This window comes from Megalopta genalis, chromosome 1 (genome assembly GCF_051020955.1).
Source record: "Megalopta genalis isolate 19385.01 chromosome 1, iyMegGena1_principal, whole genome shotgun sequence".
NCBI lineage: Eukaryota > Metazoa > Arthropoda > Insecta > Hymenoptera > Halictidae > Megalopta > Megalopta genalis.
Window position 1 is genome coordinate 10,184,488 of NC_135013.1, and position 21,870 is coordinate 10,206,357.

Below are 21,870 nucleotides of genomic sequence, written 5' to 3' on the forward strand. Positions count from 1 at the left end.
ATATAGTTGAAATATAAAATTTAGTACGACGATATCATAATTATCTGGAAAACTTTTTCCGACTGTCGAAAGAATATATCAAAAAAACTATAAAAGAAAATACTAGTGGCAGGACGTCGCAACTTCGTAGAAGTATGGCCGATAAAGGGAAAAATGCGTCGAATCATTTTCGTAGAATTATGTCTCCGGTTCCGCGAGAGAAACAATTTCGCCGACAGGCGAATTACCGTATTTAACGTCCCGATAAGGATCTAATGAAAATATCTTGGCACAATAACGGCACGATCCGCGGTCTGAAAGATGACGACGAGAAAACGCTTATTTCGCGGTTTTCAATATTGTTACTCAGCTAGCCGGCGCTTCGAGCACCACTCAAAACACGCGAAAGTAGAACGACACATTGTTCCGCGCGACCTAATTTGCTGCTTCACGTTCTGTGATCAAACGATTCAAGTATTTGAATATCTCTGTTCAAACATTTTCGCTTATTCCGGCCACGGCATGCAAAAACGCATAATGGCTTGCCCTTACGGCCATATGCGAGTAATCGATTCGTTATGGAATCGACGAGTTGCCTGCATTCGATCGGACAATGCGACCAACGTTATCTAGAACTTTCTCGTTCGAGCCTGTTTCGATTCAACTGCAATAATATTTCTGTAATCAGCGATACAGGGAGGAGTGCTTTGTTTTTATCCGCGTATAAAAATTATGAAATGATTCAATAATGTTCTATATTCTAGCGCCATTAACGCGTTCAGTGGCCCGACGATCGCACACGGTTGACAGAAATTTTTGGAATACATTTTTATTGTGATATATGCTTGAACAAAAACTGAATTTAGGATTCGCTAGGATTCATTCGTATTTAGCAACAGAATGTTCGACAAGTTTTCGGCAGGAGATTATTAATTTTGAGCGAGTTCTCCGAGCGAACGCAGCAAATTCTTGGGAAGAGCAGAGATGCCATTGTTCGAGCCTTGCACCTCGTTTTTATAATTATTTGTATTTATATCTATTTGTATTTAACCCTTAGCGCTCCGAAGGCTCCGCTACGGAGACATTTGTCATTTGTTCCGTAACTCCGAAGGCTCCGCTACGGAGCGAAATGTTTTTAGCATACGTTATCGTCGGCGTTAGCAATTGTTATCTGTAGTTAAAACGTGCTAAGTCTGTACCATTACGATTAAACCATTTTTTGACCTTTTCTATGGTCAGCGACATGGAGAAAAATAAATATTACGATGAGAATTTAGAGCCGAGCGATACCGAAGACGTATTTGATTTCGAAGAGTTAAAAGACATTGTGGAAGACAATGTTGGTTATGATTCTGACACTTCGAGTAGTAGTAGCGAAATTATGCTACCAAAGAGACGAAGAATGAGAATTGTTGAAAGCGAAAGCGAAGATTCGTTACAAGACTTGGACGAATGGCGCGATGTTACGGAAGAATTACATATTCCAGATAGAATACCTTTTAGCGTATTGCCACGGGTCATTGGACCACAAGTTCCTACAAACATTGAACAGCCGATACGATATTTTAAATTATTTTTCACGGACGAATCGATAAATGAAATTATAAAGGAAACCGACAATTACGCAGAAAATGTTCTAAACTTGAAAGAAATATCTAGTAACTCTATTTGACAAAGCGAATACTGTGACACTTGTCCAAGTAAACCCAGAATGCACATGGGAGATTGTTACCAAAGATATCGCACCATGGTGAATTACAAAATTAAAATTTTATCTTTTATTTAGAACAGGAAAGTGTATATTTATAAAATAAATAAAATGAAATGCATTCGCAAGAACGTGTAATCTTTTCCGCTCAAAATAAGACTTCCTTTATCTCAGGCGCTCCGTTCCAAAAATGTGCCGGAGTTGTTGGTAGACGCGCGGAACGCTAAGGGTTAAATGGCTTTGATATTGTAGGTCTCTTTGGGGTTGACAGTCGCCACTTAACGCGTTGAACGCTGAACCTGCGGTGCCGGTTTTATATTTCTGAATTTAAAGTTGCACAAATAAAGAGTCTTTCCAAGGAGATGCTCGAATAAATTTGCTAATCTAAGCATGCATTGCAATAAAAATGCTTTAGACAAATACTGTCTTGTCTTCTTTGCGAGGCAACACGCATCAGCCATTTTCAGTGCTCGGTAAATTCAACATTAAACGCCGAACGCTAAATTCGATACCATTCGATAATTGTCCCGTAACCGGCGACGGAACCAAGAAGACAATCCCGCGCGACGAAGTATAAATCGGCAGTTTCGCTATACGACGATTTCGCGATACGACGCGCAACGCGGCCACTTCTCGGAAGCGAAGGGTCGGAAAAATACCACCCTTCCGCGCAAAATCAGCCCTCTATCGGCATCGACAGGGCGCGCCGCGTGTGTGCACAGTTCGCCGAAGAATTCCGTGACGCGATATCGCGAGGACCGCGGCGAACCGTCCAGGAGGCGGCGAGGGTTGATTTAGGTCGTGTGCCGGCGGTCGATACCTGATATGTTCAAATGCTCGGGTAGCGTGTTCAGCGGGAAGCTATCGTCGTAAACCTGTTTCCCGGTTCTCATCGTATAATTCTGGATCGCCTGGTTGGTGCTGCAGATAGCCGGATAGAGCACGTCGTCCATGTTCTCCGTGGACGTGGAGCTGCCGCACGGGAACAACGCGAACCCGGAGTGGACGGTGTGCTGTTGCAGCTGCTTCTCCCTGAGGGGGTACTGCGAGAGGCTGGCGACCCAGGCGAGCAGCCCGCAGACCGCCAGCTCGAGCAGCCTGACGGAGAACTGCCAGCCCCACCATAGCCATGGGTACGACTGCGGTCGTTCCTGGACGTTCCCGAAGATCCCGTACAGCTGCACGAAGCCCATCAGTATGAAGAAGAGCGCGGTGGCGATGCTGGTGGTGATGGCGGTGCTCAAGGCCACGGTGGTTGGATCGGCGCCGACGATATGGTTGGCGCCGGCAGCTTTGTTGCTGGCTAGATGAATCTGCGAGCGGACCACCCGGTAGACGTACATGTAGCCTAGGCCTAGGGTCACGCAGACGATGATGTAGATGCACTGGCAGATCAGCGGCAGGATCTTCGCCTCGTCTTGGTAGCCGAGCACGTGGGTGGACACGTGCAGGGAGACGCAGAGGACCACGTGGACCGTGGAGGAGAGCACGAGGGCTGCCGGCGAGAGGAACTTGTTGTTCAACGACGGCGCTTCCGAGCATCTGGCGAGGTACAGCACCAGGGTGGCGAAGGCGGTCGACAGCAGAGGCGCGGGCAGGTACATCAGCACCCGGGACAGAGGCTCGGGCAGCGAGTGGCCGAGGTTGTACGCGTCGTAGAAAAGATGGAAGCACCTGAGGGTGCAGACGGTGGTCAGCAGCAGGTGGACCGTGAGGAAGTAGGACTGGGTGAGCAGGTTGGTCGCCTCGTTGAAACGGACGATCTTGTAGATCGAGTAGAGGGCCATCAGGGTGAACATGATGGCCGCCACGTAGACGTGCAGGGACCAGGCTATCCGCCAGGTGGACTCCAGCGGATGAGGGTCGACCTGGGGCACGTTGCGGTCGTTGTCCTCGCTCGGCCTCTTCGGCGCCGGGGCCGGCGGCTGCGGCTGCGGGTACGGCAGCCTCTCGGTGTCGATGATCTCGATGTTCTCCGTCTTGTAGCCGTTCTCGTTCCTCAGCCCGTGGTAGCCGTCGTCGTCGTGCCGCCTCGTGTTCGGCAGGTTGAAGATCGTCGGCTGGGTGACCGACCTCGACGAGTCCAGGGTGCTGGTCGGCCTGGCAGTGGTGCTGGACGCGGTGGTCATCTTCTCGGTGGTCGGCACCACCGGCGCGTTCTGCGCCGGGCTCTTCGTGGCCAACGGCTTCAGCAGGATCTCCGGGATGTCCTGTTTCCGGCCGTTGCTGCCCGAGAGTATCCTCGATATGCTGGGATAGTGGAGGGTTGGCACGAACTCGTTCGTGTTGTTCCTCCTGTCCAGCTCGCCGGACTCCGCCGGGCTTTGCTCCTTGCTGGGCGTGTTCAGCGGTTTGTTCCGCGAGTGCGAGTGCCTCTCCGGGATCTGGGAGGGTCCCTGGAGATCCGGGGGCCTGATCGGTATCCTCTCGTGGGCCGGCGTGCCGCTCGGCGGCGGCACCGGCCTCTTCGGGCCCGAGTGAACGTCGTGGTTCGTTCCTCTCAAGGTGGGCTTGTCCGCGAACGGGTGAAGATACTCCGGCGGCAGGGGCGGCGTGAAGAGGGCGCGGGACGGGGGCGCGTAGGAGGGCAGCTCTTTGAAGACCGGGGACATGGTCGCTCTAGGAACAGGATACCTTACGGGCGGCAACGACGGGCTGGCCGTCGTGCTGGTGGTCGTGGTGGTCAACGACGAGGGCACCGTCGACAGGGTGGTGCTGGCCGACACCTGGGCGTCGTACGCCGGCACGCTGCGCTTCGTGGTCGCCGAGTTGTGCGCCACCTTGCTGAATATCGCGGCGAGCTCCCTCTCGAACGCGGTCTTGTCCAGGTCGAAGTTAGGGCTGTTCGGCACCCCGTCGCCGCTCGCGCTGCACACGGCCGAGCAGGTCGCCATCATCAGCAGCACCGCGACCAGGAACGGACGCATCGTCGGGGTCATGACGGCAACGCTCGGCGGTAGATGCTGGACCACGACGGTGAATCGTTCGACTCAGCCGAGCATCGGTTCATTCCATAACCGGCGGTGAAAGGCTAGTTCGCCAAACTATCGCGGCGTCGGCTCCTAGGTACTCTAATTGACGTAAGGACACTTGCGGAGACCCGTCTCTCCCTCTCTCGAATACCTTCGCGAACGAGAATCCCTGGGATCACGTCTTCTCTTTCTCTGTCCCGGTCTCGCCCGGCGTGTCTCTAGCCTTCGAGTCTCGCGCACCGCGAAAATACCCGGGTCAGATATTATTACATTCCTAAACGTAACGTAGCTCAGTCCGCGTTGTTCGTCGCGGATCCCCGTTGCGGCCCGGCGCCGCTTATCATCGGCATCTGTTGCATTTCCCTACGGCACCGGAATCGCCGTTATCACCGGCCTGATATCTCCGGTCGATTCCCTTCGGTCTTCGACCCGCTCCAATTCCCGCCTCGAACCCTACGAATTCCGGCAACCGTCTGTCCTCGCTTCGCCGCGGATGTCTATCTACATCTCCCAGGCAACCCCGAAGCTGAAAACGCATCCGCTCTGTGCTCCCGGTGGTGGTGGTGGCGGCTCGCGCGCGATCTTCTCTCTCCCGGACGACACCCCTTTCTCCTGCCGGAGACGCGATGCTCTTCCGTTTCCCTCGAAGAACTATTGCCGGCGCGCGGCCATTATATCATCGGGATTCAATAAACCGTGGATTACTTCGCCGGTGTAACAACGTCACTGGCGGCTCTTCCTCTCTCTCTCTCTCTCTCTCTCTCTCTCTGGCTCTCTTCCTTGTTTCCGGCAGACTCGATTTAAAACCTATCTACTTTCACGGACGACGAAACATCGGCGTGGTGCTTGTTGCTGGCCGGGTTTAATCCGATATCATCATTGCTCGAAGCCATCCCAGATTCGCGGGAGCCTCGGGCGAAACCTGAATTCCTGAGGGTACATTTAATGTCTGGAATCAGTCTGAAGTAGTTCCTTCTGGATGGGATGCCTCCGTGGTTACGCCGCGTCCATTCATTTCACCAGGCGGAACGTGTGCGCGGCTCCCACTTTGCAGCCTCCTCTTCTCTCCTCGCTCTCTCTTTCTCTCTTTTGCCTCTCCTTCCGAGATTATTCCTTCTCTTTCGCCTCTCCTTGCAACCCTCCTCGGCCGACTCTCCCCGTGACACGGTTACCGGAACACCTGTGAAAAATGTTTCTTGTTAATTCCTTGGTTGTCCCGTCGGGTGATTGGTCGCGGGGCAACGCGACGCCACGCTCGAGGAAATTGTGCGCAGGGGGATGGATGGACAAGGGGACGGAGGACGGATTGATGAATCGGTATACGAAGACTGATCCCTCGGTTGACAGTGCGACTGTTACACCGATTGAGCCGTCACAGATCGCCGGGGATTGTTGTCTCGAATAATGAATCCGCGACGGACGGTCTTCTCCCCGTGATAGAAGAAATTTATCGCGGTTTGCCGGGGCTGCTCGTTTTTACTTGATCGATCGATCGTACAACGACTACACGCGAAACGTTTCATGCAAATGCCCCGCGAAAATGTTGCAAATGGAACGATACAACAGTCGATCCATGGGCGATTTTATAAATTGTTTTCGACTTGTATAACCGATGCTGTTTCATGATTTAATACGGTAAACCTATCTCGACGGGTCGGTCAAACGACCGGTCTCGCGTTGTTTATTTGCGCACTGTTGAAATTGCGGAGATTCGCGTTTTTAAGAGACGATTCGATCGATCTCTTTATTCGAGTCGCGTTATGGTGAAACCGGCGGAAGGGTTAAATAAATGTAGTTTTTCCGTCGCTATCAAATGGGAAACGTTATTTACTTTTAGAGCTGTATAGATTGTACATATAGCTCTGAAAGTAAATAACGTTTCTTGTTTGTATAACCTATATAGCTCTAAAAGTAAATAACGTTTCTTGTTTTATAGCGATGATATAATAATATAATCTATATGTTACGGTGAAACCGGCGAAAGGGTTAAATAAATATAGTTTTTCCATCGCTATAAAACAAGAAACGTTATTTACTCTTTTAGAGCTATATAGATTATATATATATAATATAATCTATTGTTATATTATATTATATAATATTATATAGAATATAATTATAGAATAATAATATAATAAATATTATATAATTTATATTATAATGATAATAATATTATATAGAATGATATTATAGAATTATAATTATAATAAATATTATATAATTTATATTATAATGATAATAATATTATATAGAATGATATTATAGAATTATAATTATAATAAATATTATATAATTTATATTATAATGATAATAATATTATATAGAACAATATTAAAATAAATATTATATAATTTATTATAAATTATATAATAATATTGTAATAAATACTATATAATAAATTATACAATCCATATAATATACAGTATAAAAAGTATACCGCGAGAACGCGTAAAAACGTGTCCGTACACCTGTTCCTTTCTCTGCGCGGTGTATCAAAGCACCCTAGGGAACCGCGGAGCTAATTCCCTCGAGGATCCGCGATTAATCATGCTTTATTACCATTTTCAATACGAATATTAATTCTTTCGAAGCACAGATCGATAACAGGGCCGCGAGCTTTACCGCGGTTTTCTTTGCCGGCGAGGTTCTGTTTGCGAAATAAAATCACTTTCTCCGGGGCGGGAAAACGTTATTATATCCGATAGAATATCATGTTTCGGTAGGAAAATAAATACGTGCAAGATAAATAAGAGGAATAACGGAATTCTCTTGGCTGGGTAGCGCGGTAGCACCTAAGCTTGCTGAGCTATTGATTTTCTTAAAAATGCGCATCGAACTACGACGGGGAAAGAGAGGATCGCCGCGGCATCGGAAATGATATTACGTATTTACAACAGTTAAATTTTCAAGCCGTAAAGTATGATATAAAGGCCTTTAGCGGACGTTAAACGCGACAGTGATATTTTTAAGAGTAATAAAATGCAACACCTGGCGGGATTAATTACGTCCGCGGCAAAATGTTTAAATACCCCGTCACGAACATGTGTTTTATGAACGTTACGTATGACACGGAATTACTCCATTCTTCAGCCCCGAAGAGTTAACAAGCGAAAATATGGAGACATCTATATCATAGCTTTTATTTTGCCGGCGGCGCGCCAACGATTTGTCAGGCCCGATAATTATTTCGATTAGAATCGAGTGCCGGCGCTTCTGGCGGTGTTCGAACCCGTTTCCCCCGGCGTCCTCCGTCTTGGAAGCGACGAACTGGGGAGAATCGAACCGATCTGTTCGAAAAGAAAATCTAATCGATTGCTGTTCGCGATCGACGCAATTTTCTTTGGTGTCGGTCGATAAGCAGACAGCGAATTTTTATGAAAAAATATTTATAAAAAAGCATTTTTTACAGGAGCTATGTGCGCATTCGTTTCTCTCGTTTCTTCATTTTAACGAGATGAAATTATAACAACAACATGTTTAAATGTTTTAAATGTTCGCTGTGTTCGCAGTTGATCTACGCATTTTTTTAGAAACGCGTGAAGTAACGGTTAATAAGGGTAAATAAGAGTTAATTTTCTTTGGTGTCAGTCGATAAGCAGACAGAGGATTTTTAGGAAAAAACGCTTATGAAAGAGCACTTATTACAGGAGCTACATACACATTCGTTCCTTTTCTTTCTTTATTTTAACGAGATGAAATTATAACAACAACATTTTTTAATGTTTTAAATGTATTCACCGTTTCGCAGTTGATCTACGCATATTTTTAAAAACGCGTGAAATAAGGGTTAATAAGGGTAAATAAGAGTTAATTTTCTTTGGTATCAGTCGATAAGCAGACAGAGGATTTTTATGAAGAAAAACACTTATGAAAGAGCATTTGTTACAGGAGCTACGTACACATTCGTTTCTTTTCTTTCTTCACTTTAACGAGATGAAATTATAACAACAACATATTTAAATATTTTAAATGTATTCACCGTTTCGCAGTTGATCTACGTATTTTTTCTAGAAACGCGTGAAATAAGGCACTCTATTAATAAGGGTTAATAAGGGTAAATAAGAGTTAATTTTCTTTGGTATCAGTCGATAAGCAGACAGAGGATTTTTATGAAGAAAAACACTTATGAAAGAGCATTTGTTACAGGAGCTACGTACACATTCGTTTCTTTTCTTTCTTCACTCTAACGAGATGAAATTATAACAACAACATATTTAAATGTTTTAAATGTATTCACCGTTTCGCAGTTGATCTACGTATTTTTTCTAGAAACGCGTGAAATAAGGCACTCTATTAATAAGGGTTAATAAGGGTAAATAAGAGTTAATAAAGGTTAATTATCATTGTGATAAAATATCCAAGATTTACCCTTTCCACAGCGTTCCCAACGTTCCCCATCTTCGAAACGGGAAACGCGGAAGAACCGAACCGATTCAACCCTCATTCATCCCTCGTATCAATTCGTCACAATTTTCCACGGACATTGAACAAATAATCTGTCCTATAGAACGTTTTATTAGCTCCGAATAACCCCCCAAAAACATCAACGTTGAAACTACAGTCTCGCCTGGTCTCAGTTTTTCACCGTTAAAGAAAGGAATCTGCGAAATTAATTAATTAATCTGTTCCGTCTTGTTCATTTTTTTACCAGCCCGATCAATTCGACGTCAAAGGACAGATTGTGCTGTAGAAACGAGTGACGGCCGACGTAATGAACAAAAGTAATGAACTGCCATTTATCGACGCGCGTCTATTAATCGATGAAAGGTATTGTTAACGGTGCGACGACACGACGATGGAACGTGAAACTTGTAAAACGCGCGAGGCGGCCCCAGCATTTTCGGAGCGACAAATGCGAGGGAACCGGACTGGTTCGCGAACAAGAGAGAGAGAGAGAGAGAGAGAGAGAGAGAGAGAGAGAGAGAGAGGAAGAGAGCGAGAGAGAGAGCGCGAGAGTGAGGAAGAGAGCGCGAGAGAGAGCGCGAGAGAGTGAGAGAGCGAGAAAGAGAGAGCGAGAGAAAGAGCGAGAAAGAGAGAGCGAGAGAAAGAGCGAGAAAGAGAGAGCGAGAGAACGCGAGAGAGGGCGAAAAAGCGAGAGAGAGAGCGAGACAGAGAGCGAGAGAGTGAGAGAGCGAGAAAGAGAGAGCGAGAGAACGCGAGAGAGGGCGAAAAAGCGAGAGAAAAAGCGAGAGAGAGAGCGAGAGAGTGAGAGAGCGAGAGAGAGAGCGAGAGAGAGAGCGAGAAAGAGCGAGAGAAAGAGCAAGAGAGTGAGAGAGCGAGAGAGTGAGAGAGCGAGAGAGTGAGAGAGCGAGAAAGAGAGAGCGAGAAAGAGAGAGCGAGAGAGGGCGAAAGAGCGAGAGAAAGAGCGAGAAAGAGAGAGCGAGAGAGCGAGAGTGAGAGAGCGTAATGAACTGCTATTTATCGATGCGCGTCTATTAATCGCTAAAGCCTATTGTTAAACGTCTCTTGTTCGCGCACGACGGCCGCGAGACGACGATAAAACGTGAAATTTGTAAAACCGGCCGTGTGGCAGCAGCGTCGTTTCGCCGGCGTCGCGGTAATTAAATTGTCCGTTGTTCGGCGAACGCGGGGTAAGAAGGGGATGAAAGACCGGGATGAAAACGTTGAAACGTGTTCGCTCGCGAGTCATCGGCCGACAATAAAGGATTTTCATCGGCGAATAGGGGATTATCGGCGGTAGCGAATAAACGGGTCATAAGAGCGGAGAAATTAAAGATCGGAAACCGGCTTTTAGAATGGGGACGCGGAAAATGTAGGTCCCATTGAGACGGCGCTTCCGTCGAGTATAAGGGACATAAGATAAGACACGTAAAGCCAATACGAAATAAGAAGCCAGGCCGAAGTCCCACTTAAGGGGTTAGCGTCGCGCACGGGCACCGGGAGGCTAAGATACGGTTCCGTGAGGACTTTATTGAAAATAGTCCGGCCCGGATATACCCCGGGAATATTATAAAATGCATAAAATTTTAACGCGCTAAAACCGTGTCCTCGATTCCACCCCTTCCCCCCCTCCCCAGAATTTTCTAGAGCGTCGTCGAAGCAACCCCCGCGGCACCGTCGCTGTACAGTTGCGTAGCCGTTTTACGACCCTGTCCGAGACCCGGCAAGAAATTTCGAAATTATTGAACCGCCCGGGAAAAGCATTGTCTAGAGACGGACCTCGTTTAAGCCGGGATGAGCCCCGCCTTTGTAACGTATTTAAATGTTTCTCCCTTTGTCCTCCCCCTTTTGCGCTATCGCGGCGCTGCGTAAATATTTTTGCGTTATCGCAACTGCGCCCGCGGAGTTTCGCCGCGCGACATTTTTTCAAGCGACACCAATGCGAAACTGAAAATATTTTTCTTTCGCGATTCTTGCACATATTCTCTTCGCGCGAGATTAATCCGAACGTGCAAATGAATGCTGAAATATCGAGGTTATATGCAGGGTGTGCCAAAAGTTACTAAAAATCGGGAGACGAGGGGAAATTGGGGTTCCCGAGGTCATTCGAAGTAACTTTTTCCTCAGCGAAAATGCGATCCGCGGCTTCGTTCGCGAGTTATTAACGAAAAACAGTGACCAATGACGGGCCAGCTCGGCCGGCTGCGCGAGGCGACCGAGCCAACGGGCGGTCGAAGCCCAGTTACGTTGATTGGCACGGTCGCCTCGCGCCAGCTGATCTCTCGCCTCTCATTGGTCACTGTTTTTCCTTAATAACTCGCGAACGAAGCGGCGGACTGCATTTTCGCTGAGGAAAAAGTTACTCCAAATGACTTCGGGAATCCATCGTTACTCGATTTCGAGTAACTTTCGGGACACTCTTATAGTTGAGAAGAAGTACACATCGAGGGCTAATGGAACGTCAGAAATGAAGTTCATATCAGTCGGAAATACAGAAAAGGATTGCACGAGGGTTAACCCTTCCAGTGCTAGCTATAATAAAAAAAAGTACAATAGAAGAACCATCTACATTTTACATTATTATTTATGACTTTATCCGACACTGTATAATTCCACTTATATAAAAATATTGATATTATAAAGTTAATAAAATTATTATTTATGATTTTATCCGACACTTTATAATTCCACTTATATAAATATTGATATTATAAAGTTAATAAAATCATTATTTATGACTTTATCCGACACTGTATAATTCCACTTATATAAATATTGATATCATAAAGTTAATAACATTATTATTTATGACTTTATCCGACACTGTATAATTCCACTTATATAAATATTGATATCATAAAGTATGCAACGCTGATCAAATATTTTTCACGAACACCAGAGTTTAAAACTACGGCCGTGCCGCACGTTGAAATGGTAAAACACTTAGGAAGAGATTGCAGATCAATTAATATTTCGACAGCTCGGCACTTCTGCCAACTACGGCCGCGCATTGTTTGGCTGTCAGCGGCCAGAGTTCCCCCCCTCCCCCCGGGGTGGGGACGGTTGCGTGGTGTCGCTACATCCGGCTCGTTGGTGGATATCGGGAAAAAATGTAATTTAACGTGAACAATCGATCGTAAATTGAGACAGAGCGCGGCCGGTCCGGTGCCGATCGTTGTATTAAGTTTCGGGTGTTCGAGTTACACGGAAGCCGTTCGAGCCGCGGCCGCGTACAACACACAGGAAACCGTCGGACCGTGTAAAAGGGAATAATGCAGTGACGCGAATCGTTGGCCGATGATTGGCGGTGATCACCGATTCTCGAATTATATCAAGTCGCGTACCACCGGACGGATTTAATGCAGATGCGATTTTCATTTCCCGGAATTATTGTCGGCCGCGATATTACCCCCAGCGGTCACCGAGAAAATCGCGGCCCGCCGGATCGGACAAAGCAGCGCATAATAACGGATTTCAGCTGGTAATCGATGATTAGCGTGCCGCGCGGATTATACCCGATCACGTGTAAGCACGGAAAATCAGTATCGCAATAAACAATGGGACTAGCGGGCTCTGTCGTGAAAACCGATCCCCCGACGCGCTCTCGTTGCCACCCTCTTAACGGGAAAACACCGGCGAACGTGGCTGTTTATCTTTCACAATGAAGCGTGAAATACGTTTCATAAAAAAAAAAACACACGCACACACGCACGCACGCAAGCGTACACATAAACACACAAGCGCGCACGCAAATGTGGTTAGAGAAATAAAATATCGCTGGTTGCTGGTCGTTCTTCGCGATGCATTCTGCAAACAGAGGGCGGCGGTCGAACGCAACCGATTCCAGATATTTGTTTTTCAATTATTGGTATTGGAACGATCCTCTCGCGGGGAATGATTCAATTCATTTCCATATTCAAGCTCCGTACAATAAATTCATTCAATTGTTATTTTTTATAAAACACTATTTTATAACGCGTTTAGATCATCGATCGTTGTTGTTCGTCCGTTCTCGTTTTACACTCGAACTCGATCAAAAACCGCCGTTCACGCTCGCAACGACGGATCTTAAACAAACGCTTCGAATTACAGTAATGTCTCTCTAATTGACGCCCAGATTGAGCACAAAAATGGACAATGTGGGTAGAGGAGATACGATTATTCGAGCCTTACGGTTTATTTTTACAGTCATAAATTGTCCACAATTATAAAAACGAGCCGCAAGGCTCGAATAATCGTATCATTCTCTTCCCAAACTATCCATTTTAGTGGACGATCTGAGCGTCAGTAAGGGAGACATTACTGTACGCGGGCAACGTATAGTCCTCGCGCGACAAGAAGGCGCCTTTGCGCTTATATTCCCCCCACCCCCACATTTATTTAGCTGCCCGACTGCCGCGGCACTCGATCGTTATTGGCCGAGAACGGCAACGAAGATCGTCGTCGGTCAATTCATATTATTCGAGAAGCGCGAAGAGATTCGATTATTTCATAATTTTTACAGTATTGTCTCTCTAATTGACGCCCATATTGACCACAAAAATGGACAATTTGGGAAGAGGAGATACGATTATTCGAGCCTTGCGGTTTATTTTTACAGTCATAAATTGTCCACAATTATAAAAACGAGCCGCAAGGCTCGAATAATCGTATCTCCTCTTCCCAAATTATCCATTTTAGTGGACGATCTGAGCGTCAGTAAGGGAGACATTACTGTACTTGGAGACAATCGCTGTATGAAATAACGAATTTGACGGCGCGTGTAACAAAAAGCGGGGCGAAGGGACAAAGAGCCGAAGGGAGAGCGATGATTAACGATAAATTACTTTTAATGGGGAAATAAACATCGATTGTAAAAATAGACATTTTTCGAGCGATCTCCGTTGTGTGTTTAACACAAACATGGTCGTAAAAACGTGTGCGAGATGGGTGATGTCGATCCTGGATATCGACGGCGTTTTCGATGTTTGTTGTTTGTACAATCGTGCACTCGGTTCGTCAACGGCGCCGATAAATATTTTATGCATATTTGCGCCGCGAAGTTTTATTTGCGTCATTGCTGATTTGAACAACTTCGCGCGTACTTCGTTAACGGTATCGATAAATATTGAACGCACAATCGTTTCTCATGGGTCCATTATCGGCGCGTCCTCCGGCAGCCTTAAAAGTTCCACGAAATTTCAACGAAATTTGAGAAACACGAATTTACGGCGGCGACTGCGAAACTATGGATTTCGTTGGCGCGGACAGGAGAACGATATTAACTATCTACTCATTTGACTAGATAGTTGATAACAATTAATTTCAATTTTTACGCGTTTCATTAAGGTCCACGGAAAAAGTAACGCGTCCGTTTCGAGTGCCTTCGAAAATATGTCGAAATAAATTGAAGCACAAAGTTACGAACGAGCGAACTCGGTTATATTTTTGTCGAAAAAACTGCGAATACTCGAGGGTTAATATTGACTTTTGTAACATGCTTTTAAACACTGGGAATTGCGTGAACATTTACTATAACGATTATCACGAGTTCGATGGGAAAGCAGCGCAAGTCGATGTGCAACGTTAACTTTCTATTTTGATATAAAACGAAATAACATTCCATTTATATTAAACTTTCTGATCTGCTGCGAATTCGTCCGAACAGCCTGTTCCCATTATGCGACGATCGACGCGTTCCACACGCGCCATTTTTACGGTTAACCGTCTCAAATAAATGAATGCCGCGGCTATTCTTTGTCTTCGGCTTGTCGGCGAGCGAATCCGCGCGCGCGTTGCGACGCGAACGATTCCCAGGCGAAATTTTGTTTCCGTTGAAAATCACAGAAAACGGGTCGCTGTATATTTAGTTCCGTTTTACGAACATGCACGATCCTACCGAGGTGGTTTGTCAGCGTTACTAGCGAGGCAGGATGAAAATAGACGCGCGAAAACTCCGTTTCGTGGAAACGAATCTCGAACGATGTCAACAAATAAATTGTTCCGAGAACCGTTCGCGCTCCTCGCCGCCGTATTCTGCGAAGTTTATGGGAATTCTCGAGCACCGAGCTCAAAGGGAGGAACAATTTCCAGATCAACTTAAACGTCGGTTTCCTATCGTCACCCGTTGATTATGTTTCCACGGTGGCAAAGAACGATCTCTCCGCTGAAATAGCTGTTACTTAGAATTCGAGTACAAGTAATGTCTCTCTAATTGACGCTCAGATTGTTCACAAAAATGGACAATTTGGGGAGAGGAGATGCGATTATTCGAGCCTCGCGGCTCGTTTTTATAGTTGAGCCGTTTATTTTGAAAGTGGCATAAGTCACTTTTTCAAAAAAATCGAGTTAATGGTAACACTAATTACAACTGAACGGTATCTTTTCATTAAAAAAAAAAGTGACTTATGCCACTTTCAAAATAAACGGCTCATATATGTAATTTATTCAACAATTTTAGTAAATCAGTGTCCTTTCAAAACATCACTTCAGTAAAATACGTCGGACAAAATTAATACATGTCAGTCATTTTTCTAAACTATTTATTTTGAAAGTGGTTTAAGTCGCTTTACCGTAATGAAATTATTTATACTGAGAAAAATATCAGTATCCTGAGATAACAAATACAAGTAAATCTTCTCGAAAGTTAGCATCCATATTTTTAAACGTGTTAAAACGCAAACCCATAAATATCTCGACTTAAAAACAAAGTGACTTATGCCACTTTCAAAATAGACGGCTCAGTTATCGATTGTCAACGACTATAAAAATAAATCGTAGAAAATAATCGTACCTCCTCTTCTCAAATTGTCCATTTTTGCGCACAATCTGAGCTCCAATTAGAGAGACATTACTGTACAGTAAATTCTCCCTAATTGACGAGCGGATCGTGTACAAAAATGGACGATTTGGGTAGAAAAGATGCGATTATTCGAGCCTGGCGGCTGGTTCTTATATTGGGTTGGCAATTAAGTAATTGCCGATTTCAGTTATATAGATGTCTCTCACTCCCATTTTTATGATATCCGTAAATGTTATATTATAAAATTATTATTATTATTATTATTATTATGTTATTTTTTATTATCCGTGAATGTTAACAACTGGACAAATTGAATGCAGAGGTCAAGGAAAAGCGAGCAGAATTGGTCGATCGTAAAGGTGTCATTTTCCACCAGGACAATGCTAGGCCGCACACGTCTTTGTCCACTCGGCAAAAATTGATGGATATTGATTGGGAATCGATGTTACACCCAACATATAGCCCTGATCTCGCGCCGTCGGATTACCACTTATTTCGATCCCTGGACAATTCCCTTCGTGGTAAAACTTTTAACGATGACGACGCTGTAAAATCTCACTGAACTCAGTTTTTGGCCGAAAAGGATCAGACTTTCTACGAGCGTGGAATTTTCAAGTTGTCAGAGAGATGGCAAAGGATCATCGAACAAAATGGAAAATACATTACAGATTATATAAACTTCGTTTCAAGTAAAAAAAATTTTTTATTCCATTGAACAAATCGGCAATTACTTAGTTGCCAACCCAATAGTTACCGGTTGTCAACTACTATAAAAATAAATCGTAAAAAATAATCGTATCTGCTCCTCTCAAATTGTCCATCTTTGTGCACAATCTGAGCGTCAATTAGGGAGACGACCGTTTACGAAACATTGCAAATTCTGTTTACCGTTCGAGACGTCGTGCATTAAAATTGTCTATTAATTGAAAAGCGAAGAACATAATTGAACAACGCGATAGTTGTTCCTCGTTCCCACGAATCAATTTAAAATCAAATAACGGAAACCGGGAGTAAATGAGAGGAGCCGGTCGCGGCCATTATACATACATATTTGGCCAGGTTTGCAATTACCGAAGAAATGTACGTTTTAACGAACGTTCCCTCGCTATAACTAATATTTCTTCGACATTTAACCTCTTAGCCGTGCGGCCCAATTATCGGAGTATACATATATACACACACACGTCGCGCGTGCAACTATCTTGCATTCCAGAAACTTCTATCACGTTGCCTGCACTCTTTTTCCCCAAGCGAATCCTTTCTCGAAAAGTTTCGCATACTTGACTTTCGCAAAACTTTAAATCGCGGTAATTATTTCGTTTCGCAGCGGAGCCGCTAGTTTCCAAAATTCATTTCTATCGCGATGCATTCGGACAAACTGAATATAACCGGACCGCGTTTGGTATGCGAAAGAGTTGAAATACCAGTCGGTAACATAAATTTTAACGTTCTAGTTTCATCAATTTAAATTGTTTTGATTTCGTAGGAATTTTAGGGGTTTTTTTTTGACACTCGACGCGTTAACCGTTCTATGGTGAATCGGGATTCGTACAGGCTTTTTTATTTGCCACATTGTGCAGTCGAATTTATGGAATTCTGCGAATAAATTTTTACACTCCTTTCTTTTCGTGTTACATATTACAGCCCTTCATATAGTGAGCTGAAGATCATTGTATTATAGTGCAGTTTCCACAGATGCGCACGTATTTTATCAATCGTGTATTGTATTTTATTTGAGTTCAATTTATCGTATTTTATTCTATTTTAATTGAGTTTAATTTATCGTATTTTATTCTATTTTATTTGAGTTTAATTTATCGCATTTTATTCTATTTTAATTGAGTTTAATTTATCGTATTTTATTCTATTTTATTTGAGTTTAATTACTCGTATTTTATTCTATTTTATTTGAGTTTAATTACTCGTATTTTATTCTATTTTATTTGAGTTTAATTACTCGTATTTTATTCTATTTTATTTGAGTTTAATTTATCGCATTTTATTCTATTTTATTTGAGTTTAATTTATCGCATTTTATTCTATTTTATTTGAGTTTAATTTATCACATTTTATTCTATTTTAATTGAGTTTAAGTTATCGCATTTTATTCTATTTTATTTGAATTTCATTTATTGTATTTTACTCTATTTTATTCGTGTTTAATTACTCGTATTTTATTCTATTTTATTTGAGTTTAATTTATCGCATTTTATTCTATTTTAATTGAGTTTAATTTATCATATTTTATTCTATTTTATTTGAGTTTAATTACTCGTATTTTATTCTATTTTATTTGAGTTTAATTTATCGCATTTTATTCTATTTTATTTGAGTTTAATTTATCGCATTTTATTCTATTTTATTTGAGTTTAATTTATCACATTTTATTCTATTTTAATTGAGTTTAAGTTATCGCATTTTATTCTATTTTATTTGAATTTCATTTATTGTATTTTACTCTATTTTATTCGTGTTTAATTACTCGTATTTTATTCTATTTTATTTGAGTTTAATTTATCACATTTTATTCTATTTTAATTGAGTTTAAGTTATCGCATTTTATTCTATTTTATTTGAATTTCATTTATTGTATTTTACTCTATTTTATTCGTGTTTAATTACTCGTATTTTATTCTATTTTATTTGAGTTTAATTTATCGCATTTTATTCTATTTTAATTGAGTTTAATTTATCATATTTTATTCTATTTTATTTGAGTTTAATTACTCGTATTTTACTCTATTATATTTGAGTTGAATTTATCGTATTCTATTTCACATTATTTTATTTTCATGTTTGATTTCACATGTGTTATTTTATCGTACGTTATGCGACGTTATAAAGAGATGGACAACTTGTAATCCGTAAGGGAATCGATAAAGTTCATTCCCCATTAATCGGTTTCGAGAATGCGGATTCGCACGGAACGCGATTATTTCACGAAGGGTCGACGGGCTCGTCGCGATTTATCTCGCGACAGGAACGAAAGCCGTTGCGTAGTGCGATACAGTGCAAAGACCCGCGGCAAATATTTACAAAAATATTGTCGACGCGCGACAGGACCGATCGTCGTGCTTCTCGAATCGAATCGGTGTCCTTCGACACGACCGGTTCGCGCGCGAAATTCTCGGAACTGTCGCCGATTTCGCAAATGCGTTTTTTAAATATCGCAGCGGCCGGCAAACAGAGAGCGTCGCGACGCGGGCGCAGCTATTAAAAAAAAAAACAAAATTCGCGATCCATCGGCGAGCACGGGGCGCGCACGGAGCGCGCGGGCAGGTGCGATTGTGTTTTCGCAGCTTTGTTCAACATTTTCCGCGTAGCGACAGATTTTCGCTTTTGTAACGGGAAACAGAATTAGCTCGTCGTTGAACGCCTGCTATTTGATAGAGCACAGAATCGCCGGCTCGCTGATGAACCAGCCGATCCTCCCACAGCCCTATTTTTTTTTTGTTTCGGTTTCCTAACGGCACAAACGAAGAAGAAAAGGGACTAATGAATTAATGCCCGCGAAGCTTCTGTAAGCTCTTTATAGCGACGTAATTGGCTTGCAGCTAGCTCATTGATTCTTGGCTGAAAATTGTTACGACTCGAGCCTGGATCGGGAACGCTGTTATTAAAACCATTAAGGTCCGGCGTTCGGACAGCGACGGCAAAAACCGTCGAGACCGGTGGGCCAATTAGTTCAAAATTAAAATCTCTATGCAACGGGATAATGTTTTCAAGGCGAGCCACACAGCGCCGTCCAGCAAATTTTGATAATTCGCAATCGATGCGTATTAAATGCAAAAATTATTTTCCAATTCTTTACTCTCGGTTTTCTCGGGGAAATTTCATTTCCAAAATACAAAGCACGTCGATTTTATGCGATGGTTATTTTTTATGCAGTGGTCCAATGAAATGCAACCGCGAAGATATTGCAAGAATTTCTAAATATTTTTATGTTATTGTTAATATGCTAAAACTCTCCGAAAAAGGAATACATTTTTGTTCAACTTCTGGTTTCTTGCAATTTATGCTGCTCATTTTTATTTTAGAAACGATATTATTATATTATATTTTCAAAATTAAAATCTCTATGCAACGGGATAATGTTTTCAAGGCGAGCCACAGCGCCGTCCAGCAAATTTTGATAATTCGCAATCGATGCGTATTAAATGCAAAAATTATTTTCCAATTCTTTACTTTCGGTTTTCTCGGGGAAATTTCATTTCCAAAATACAAAGCACGTCGATTTTATGCGATGGTTATTTTGTATGCAGTGGTCCAATGAAATGCAACCGCGAAGATATTGCAAGAATTTCTAAATATTTTTATGTTATTGTTAATATGCTAAAACTCTCCGAAAAAGGAATACATTTTTGTTCAACTTCTGGTTTCTTGCAATTTATGCTGCTCATTTTTATTTTAGAAACGATATTATTATATTATATTTTCAAAATTAAAATCTCTATGCAACGGTATAATGTTTTCAAGGCGAGCCAGCGCCGTCCAGCAAATTTTGATAATTCGCAATCGATGCGTATTAAATGCAAAAATTATTTTCCAATTCTTTACTTTCGGTTTTCTCGGGGACATTTCATTTCCAAAATACAAAGCACGTCGATTTTATGCGATGGTTATTTTGTATGCAGTGGTCCAATGAAATGCAACCGCGAAGACACTGCAAGAATTTCTAAATATTCTTACGTTATTGTTAATATGTTAAAACTCTCCGAAAAAGGAATACATTTTTGTTCAACTCCTGGTTTCTTGCAATTTATGCTGATCATTTTTATTTTAGAAAGTCTCGTCGACAAGATGCACAATCTACTTGGATTCATCAAGTAAACGAAATTAGTTGATGAAATGTAATTAGGAATTTCCTGATTAACGCCGCTAATAAACTCGTAGCGGATGCGGCGCATGAAATTGTTATTTAAAGAAAAACATAGACTCGGATATGATTAATACTAGATTTACGGAGCACGAGAAACAGCTGTTTTATATTACTTTATAAAGGTAACAATAAGACATTCATTCTGATTTTTAACAAGTGTTGTTGTAACATTTGCCGCAAGTAATATATCAACTGAATAATATTAAATGTATTTTTACGATATATATTTATATGTATATTATATCTTTACGATATATATTTATATATATTACATAATAATCGTAAATTAAAAAATTAGTGACCCGCCATTTTGACGGGTCCCGTAAATTCAGTATTAAAAAAGATTCAAGAAAAGTGACTCGTTTCCACCGCACCAGTCTTGTCGGACAACTTGCAACTAATTAAAAAAATTAGGGATCCGAGGCAAAGATTCCCGTCGAAGAAAGTTCGAACGCAAATTGAATTTTCGAAAAGGTACTTTTAAAGAATTAAAAAAATCTCCGACGCGGTTGGCGCTTCGAAGGCGTCCCCGTCCTCTTCGAACACTCTTCGAACGTGTTCAAACATTCAAAATGTCACGATAGGATACATCGTTGTATTTGGGAGAGTACACGGATCATTTTTACGCAACAATAATCCGTACAGCTTCGACAGTAACCGCATAAAAAAAAAGCTGGAAGCTGAAAGTTCGAATGTTCTAGGCGCGGACGGAAAATGCCGGTCGGTTTCCATTATGAATTTTCCAATTGGGTCGATCCCGTTGAATTTTCGCTTGCTAAGAACTCGAACGAGGCGGGGAAGTTTGTCGCGCTCGAATCCGAAACGACCCGCTTGCGAGTCGACGCCGTAACGAATATGGAGCATCGGTTTGCGAATAACCGAAAGTATTCGAAGTTGCGCCGTTCGCCGAGCGGGAGAGAGGCTGTAATTTAATCTTATCGGTCGAACAGTTATTCAAAAACTTCGGAGCTTCAATTTGGAACACGAAACTCGAGAATATTCAGATATTGGAATTCGATGTAATTTTGTCTTGTGCTACGGTGTAGAGCTCCGACGAGAGCCGACTATATCGTGCGACGGTGTGGCGGAGAGAACACTCGCCGCCCCTATAGCAAGCGCGTACGTTTTAATCACGGTACAGTAATGTTTC

The 21,870-nt window shown here is 42.9% G+C and overlaps 1 protein-coding gene across 6 annotated transcripts in view; it reads right to left on the reverse strand.

Annotated features, from left to right (window-relative positions):
* Nucleotides 1-21,870, reverse strand: part of LOC117228856 (uncharacterized) — a 502,447-nt gene that overhangs the window by 7,919 nt on the left and 472,658 nt on the right. For all 6 annotated transcript variants that reach the window (XM_033484876.2, XM_033484875.2, XM_076521010.1 and 3 more), the window contains one exon: nt 2,508-5,839. In XM_033484876.2, the coding sequence (XP_033340767.1) occupies nt 2,508-4,626 (2,119 nt within the window). In that variant the 5' untranslated portion in view covers nt 4,627-5,839. The remainder of the gene's footprint in view (nt 1-2,507; nt 5,840-21,870) is intronic.